The sequence below is a fragment of the Sus scrofa genome, chromosome 17 (genome assembly GCF_054392235.1).
Source record: "Sus scrofa isolate SSC_HxYL_T2T_F1_AM1 chromosome 17, Sscrofa_HxYL_maternal_Yorkshire_Landrace_v2.0, whole genome shotgun sequence".
NCBI classification, from domain to species: domain Eukaryota; kingdom Metazoa; phylum Chordata; class Mammalia; order Artiodactyla; family Suidae; genus Sus; species Sus scrofa.
The window spans coordinates 49,543,727-49,550,274 of record NC_139399.1 but is presented as its reverse complement, the minus strand read 5'-3'; the positions used below and the strand labels follow the sequence as shown (position 1 = coordinate 49,550,274).

Below are 6,548 nucleotides of genomic sequence, written 5' to 3'. Positions count from 1 at the left end.
CCTTTGGCCCTAGCTGCCAATCCCTCTACTACCAGCCTGTATGTCTCCACTAGTTCTCTTGTCTTTCCTGGATCATCAATTTCCCTTCTTTACTGGTTCATCCCTATCAGCAGACAAACCTGCTGAAATATTTTTCATCCTTAAAAAACCCTCTCTTGAAGACCGTACATCCAGCTACGAGCTGCCTCACCATTTTTCTCTTACTTTTATAGCATAAAGTCCCAAACAAGTTGCCCTCTTCAGTCTTCCTCCCATTCCCTCTTAAACCCTGTCCAATGAGGCTCATAGCTCCACTGTTCAACCAAAAACCTCTTGTCAAGGTCATCATGAGCTCCATGGTGCTAAATCCAAAAGCTAATGTTCAGGCCCCATTTTTTTGTTATAAAAGAGATGACATGTTTACAACAGTAATGTGCTTCATACTTATGAGAGTTACCATTATCATTTAGAAACCAATATACTTTTTAAACGGATGAGTGTCCACTGCTGCGAAGATACCTCTGTCCTTCCCCTCTCTCCCCATCCCCGGCCTGTTTATGAAGTTTTTCAAGCTCAAGTGAAGGGCCTTCTCTGTGTCCCTGCTCTGGCAGCCAGCGTGCAAAAAGGTCCAAGAGAGTACCTTTTTTTTATCCTCTTCTGAGACACCAACGAACTTCTGTATGTGATGAAGACAAGGCCCCCTGCCTGAGGCTGTGCAACCACAGAGCATGTCAGTGTCTCCATTACCTGAGGTCAGAGTGAGAATAACCACTGCCTCACCTGCTGCATTGTTGTAATAACCTGAAGTGATATGTAGTATTTTACTTCCCACCGTAAACTATGTGAGGAGAACGACTCAGGAGAAGAGGCCAGGACAGGCCAGTGAACTCCAGGAAGAGAACAGCAGAGAGGGGCAGCCCTGTTGCATATAAATATATCATCAGACAAACATTTGAAAATGTGGGAAATACATGTTACAGGAGCTATTATAGGGCTCCGTGTTAATTTCCAAAGAAACATTTGACAGAGCGAAGGTCATTTTCAACTACCCTTCTTTTTTTGAATTCATCAGGTTTCATAGTCTTGAAGTCTAGAAAGATACCTACTCCATGCTGGGACCTCAGAGCTCTCTCGGACTGGCGCGGGTGGGCAACCTAATGAGCCCTCTGTGTTGGGGCCTGGCACCCGGAGCCTGCCCTGCCCTCTATCCCAGACATCACCTGTTTGTGAATGCAAATCCTTATAGTTCAAGTGAGCTCACAGCAATGACCACAGCCACACTAAGCAGGTGTTATTAAAAGGAATTTAATAATCTTAATTAAAAACTCTTAACAGCGAATTCTGTCACAGGCCTTGGCAGCTGGAAGCAACTCCAGGGGCACGCCCCTTTGGCATGTGGTTGAGCCACGGTCTCAAAAACCCAAGGCCCACCACTGCCACATGGCGAGGAGCTACCCAGAAGTTATTTCAATACAATATCAAAGATCCGCGAGGTTTTTTTTTTAAAAAAAGTTTTAAATATATTAGACTCTCTTGATTGCCATTTTTACACAAAGCTGCTGATACAGTATACAGAGTTTTAACCTTTTTTTTTTTTCACATAAAATACATTTTTCTTAAGTGTTCTCTGTACATCAGTGGCTTCTGGTCTGGTGAATTATTGCGGAGGGCTGGGGTCTGCGGACTTCTCCTGGGTGTGCAGAGCCAGGCCCCGCACTTGCAATGCCCATGGGAAGCAGGCCCTCTGGCCAGCTGGTCAACAAGAAACTCTGTTGGGGAGAGCTTCTAGCAAAGGCGGTCACTTCTGTGGAGTCACCCACTGACCACATGACCTTTTGCTCTTAGGTGCCATGTGGCAGGGGCGGGGGGAGGGGGGAGACAGTCCCCAAGCCACAATAGCAATAGAGTTAAGTAGAGTCCCTCTGGGCTTCCTATAAGGAGCGCCCTTCTAGAAAATGTCCCAGTGTTCTGCCCTGGGAAAGCAAGAGGGAGAGAGAACCTAAGATCAAAAGGTATCTGACACCGATAACCAAAAGGGTCTCACGTTATTACAAGGCCAGCAAACTGGTGAGTGGGACAGGGAACACACCCCTGCTAACTTTTCTAAGCCTATTGAAATTGATCAAACAGTACAGAGCAGTTGCATCAGCGCTACATACTTGATGGAGAATTACATCCTGAAGTCTTCAGAAGACCTGGGCCTAGGGTTCATTCAGCTTCCCTGAGCTACTGGCCAGAAGAAACTCACTCTCTGTGATAGCCACCAATTTTCAATTGTTTGCGGCAAAGGGTGGGAGCAAGGGCCAGAGCTCCAGGGAGCCATGTGGCAACTGCTTGAGAAGTAGCCTCCTTTAATCTGCCAGCAGCTGCCACCAGACCCGGGGCTAAGTAGGAGCTGGGCATCTGGTCAACCTTGCCAGCTTTCTCCCAGCTCCTTGATCCGCACTGGCCACGAACAGAGGCAAACTCTTGAGGAAAGGCTTCAGCGTTAAAGGAGAAGCTCTTTTTCCTCCCATTTTCCATTGGTGGGGCAGGAGGACTTGGGAATAAATGAGCAAAAATGAGCAAGAGACAATGAGCTTAAGAACCTGAGGTGCATTTGGCAGCAAATTCCAGACTGCTTTTTCTTCTAGACACTGACTTCAAATTGCTATGACACAGTGCCCAAAAGATGCTGGCCTGAGGGCAGCTATCGCTGAATGGACTTGGGATGGTTTCTGCCCGGAAGCCAAGATCCAGCATCTCAATATAATGGCAAATGTTATCCAAGGGGTGTCCATGTCAGCAAATTCCCAGCTAAAGAGATTCATACTCTAGGGATTCTGGGAGCAGAAAAGCAAAAGGTTGCTGGACCAGGATTCGGTCTTTCTGTCTCAGGTGAATCGAACAGGGCTGCTGATACCTGTGGTCCTCAAGGGATGAGAACTGTAAAGAGCAGTCTCCTTCCTCCTTTATCTCCAGGACTGAGCATAGTGCCTAGTGCATCACGGCTACTCAATAAACCACACGAGTGAATAAATGAATGGCCTTGGACCCGGCTTGTCCCTCGACCCCAAGGAGATCCACAGGGAACGTTTCCCAGGTCCTTGAAGGGAATGGTTTGTCCCTGACTGAAAACATGAGCTCATGTCCAAGCATCCACAGTTGGCTCTTGTCAGGGAATCAGCTGGGATTCACAGCCTGGGTGGGAGAGGAATGACCCAGGAAGCAGGAAGTGAGGGAGGAAGGAGGGAATAGCCAGAAGGGCCCAGAGGGGGCTATAAATGCCTTCAATCTCTGGCCCCTGAGCAAACAGGTCTGAAAACCTGCACAGCTCTCTCCTAAGAGTGTGTGGCTTCCCTCGGCGCCTGCCAGCCCACAGCTCGAGTCACTCAGTGTCTGATCTGAACACTATTCTAAAGCCTAAAGGTATGTGTATTTAGGATCATCCCTGCCCTGTTCCAGCCATAGGATGAGATGATGGAGAGCTGGCCCCAGACCCCAGGATGTGGCAGGTGTCATGCACACCTGTCTGCAGCTGCCCGACTTGCCTTTCCACCCTAGATTGGATCTGTCCTGGAGCTGGGGGTGGGAGTAGCCCGGTGCTGTGACTCTCCTTGCATCCAGGAGCCACCAGGTGCGCAGTGACTCCCCTGAGGGAGGCCCCTGCTCTCCAGCCCAGCCGTCTTGCTCTTGGTAAAGCATCAGCCAGGGCCCCTGGGATCTAACTGGGCTCCTCTGTGTCCTGTGGGATCTTCTCTGTCCTCTGGGCTACAGGAGCCATGGGGGCACCATGGGGGACTGGGACAAACAGCAGACCCCATTTCTGGGATTGTGGCACAAGGGGGCTCCTCCAGCCCTAGCTTCTGGCCCTGATGTCCCTTAGGGAGAATTTCTCATAGGCTCAGAAAGAAAAGGGTTAAAGGGAACCCAGATCTGCCCCCCACATTAAAAAATCTGGACCTCAGGCACCCCTTCAGAGCTCTAAAGAGGTAGTTTTAGGACAAGTAGAAGGCGCACAGAGCAGGAAACAAACCTGCCGCTAGTTAGTTACACTGGTAGGTTTTGGCTGAGCCCATGGACAGCGGCCAACTCTTGGGCAACAATTTCAGAGGGGCTCGTGAGTGAATGCAGTGGAGAGTGGCAGGCAGCCGGACCCACAGGTCCTCCTCTCTGGCTTCAGAAAGGCTGGAGCTATGGAACTGTAGCTGGGGCAAGACCCCACTCCAGCCAGACCACTGCTCTCCTGAATGCGGTACAGCCGGTTGGTCTTGGGCGCCTTAGGTTTGCAGCTTTGGAGTGTCACCACTCTGGCGGGTGCAGGGCCCCCTGGGTCAGACAGGAACTCACAAGGGCCACCTGGCAAACCTGTCTCCCTGAGCCTTCCAGAAAAAGCAAAGCTCGGCCAGGAGTCCTATGCATTCACCCTGGGAGAGGTGGCGGATCCAGCAGCCCCCTACCACTGCTCACTCTGATGGCTCAGTCTGAGAACAGTTGCCTGAGATGGGCTGGACTGAAACCAGTTGAATATTCACCAAGATTGGCCAGGGGACTGGGCTCTATCAAAGGGCACTAGAGACATTGGCAGAAACTGACAGCACAAACTCACCTCTCTTCCTGGAAAAGCCCTCCCGACTGAAGCTCCTCACTTAGCTTCATTTTTCCAGCACCACTCAGTAAAACCTAGTGATCGTGACGCTGTCCATGAAAGAAAGTGAATTCGGTGCCCTCCCACCTGCAGTTTGACAGCCTAAAAGAATTCTTTGAGCAGATGCACTTTCGGAAAACACTGACTTTGTTCCCCCTCCCCTCCACTTGCTGATGCTTCCATCCAAGAGCAAAATGTGATCTGGGTTATTCCAGAAATGGAATCACCTGGTTTCCCACCTTGGCCCCTGGGTGGTCACACACTGGCTCTCGGTGCAGGCAAGGCTGTGGGGAGCAGGCCTCTGCCCATCTCACCCACCCTGTGTGGGTGCATAGCTCCCTCTGAACCAGATGTGGGTGAGGACACCAAGCCCTGGTAGGACTCAGGACAGGACCCGGGGTCTCAGCTTAGCAGGCCCCTCCCCCACTGAAGCCATGTGGGCAGTGGTGATGAAACTCTGAGTCTTAACCCCGACCCTCTTGGGAAGAGCCCACAAATTCTCAGTCTCGCTTGCTTCCCATAAGCCCAGCCATGTCATCCCTACACATGTTGAGTGTGTGTGTGTGTGTGTGTGTGTGTGTGTGTGTGTGTGTGTGTGTGTGTGTTGGTATGTGATATGTGAGTACGAGTCCAGAGAAGCCTTTACCAACAATAGAACTGGAACCCCAGCCCGCCCTCCCAAAATCTGACAGCAGGATGAGTCCAGAAGCCACTTTGGGCCTTGGTTTTGATGGCAGACAATGCAGCAGGAAGCGGAACTGTGGGAAGTGGTGATGCTATGGGCAACTGGCTGAGAGGTGGGGTCAGTGTTCCTCTGGAAAGCAGAGCCCACCTCCCTGAAGCCACCTCTGATGCCTCCCCAGCCAGGACTGCTGGGCTGGCCTGGATTCCAGGGACCCTCCCTCGAAGCATCTCTCGCCTCCATCCCATGGAGACTAGGAGATGCGGCAGCAGCCGTGGACCTTCTCCTCCATCTCCTCCATGGGGGCCTTGAACTTCAAGAGCGGAGGGTCTCCACTGGTGACCGTGTAATACACCGAGGTCCCGTTGCTGCTGTACGGTGAAGTTCTGCCTCCGATCAAGGGGGCCTTGCCTTCGCTGCTGCTCTCGCCCGTCCTGGACATGCTGCTGCCCAGGTGGGTGCTCAGGAAGGGGTGGCTGAGCAGCTTGGCTGCAGCCCGCTGCCGCTTCAGCTCCAGCAGCGTCTGGGGGCTCTGTTCTTTGTAGCCGCTCCAGGGCGGGGTGGCATCGGCCACGCCAGGGCTGCCGTAGGCCATGTTGTAGTCGGGCACCTCATGCACTTTCCAGACGTCTCCGTTGGACAGCGCATACTGGTAGGTGCTGACCGGAGCCCGGAGGCCGTTCTCCACAGGCACGTCCATTTCACTTCGTGGGATCTTGGTAGGAAACTCGGAGAGTAGCACGGGCTTCTCCAGTCTGGGGTTCTGAAGGTGGGAAGGACAACGTCACCAGCTGGCTGGAGGATCTGAACCCACGCCCCACTTGCACCTCTGCTGCGGGCATGATTGGACCTGTCCTTATCTGTTTTCCCTGCCTGGGGACCAAGACCTCTCTTTTCTTTTGGGGACCTGACTAGTACGTGGGTTTTTACAGAGCTGACCAATTCCCATCTTTGCTCCGGGCGATAGACCATGACTCCAGGCTGGCCGGTCAACAAACTCACTGCAGGAATTGGTTTGGGGATGCGTTCTTGACTGAAACTGGTTCAGTGAAACTCATCCCTGGGACCTGCGCTGGAACAACTGGGAAAGAGCAGCTCTGTCTCTGCAGGAACGGCAGTGGTAAAAATGATGTGCAGGCGAGACACCACGTCAAAGGGTCTGCTTGGCTGGGAAGCTGACGTTAAAGACAGGGACAGAGACAGAGAGACTGCATCCTGACGACACATTCTGAGCACATGGATTCAGCTGGTTTCAGACTT

At 52.1% G+C, this 6,548-nt stretch overlaps 1 protein-coding gene across 4 annotated transcripts in view; it reads right to left on the bottom strand.

The window, feature by feature from the left end:
• Positions 1–1,268: 1,268 nt before the first annotated feature.
• Positions 1,269–6,548, bottom strand: part of PPP1R16B (protein phosphatase 1 regulatory subunit 16B) — a 112,939-nt gene continuing 107,659 nt past the window's right edge. For all 4 annotated transcript variants that reach the window (XM_003134439.7, XM_085003891.1, XM_085003892.1 and 1 more), the window contains one exon: positions 1,269–6,051. In XM_003134439.7, the coding sequence (XP_003134487.3) occupies positions 5,542–6,051 (510 nt within the window). In that variant the 3' untranslated portion in view covers positions 1,269–5,541. The remainder of the gene's footprint in view (positions 6,052–6,548) is intronic.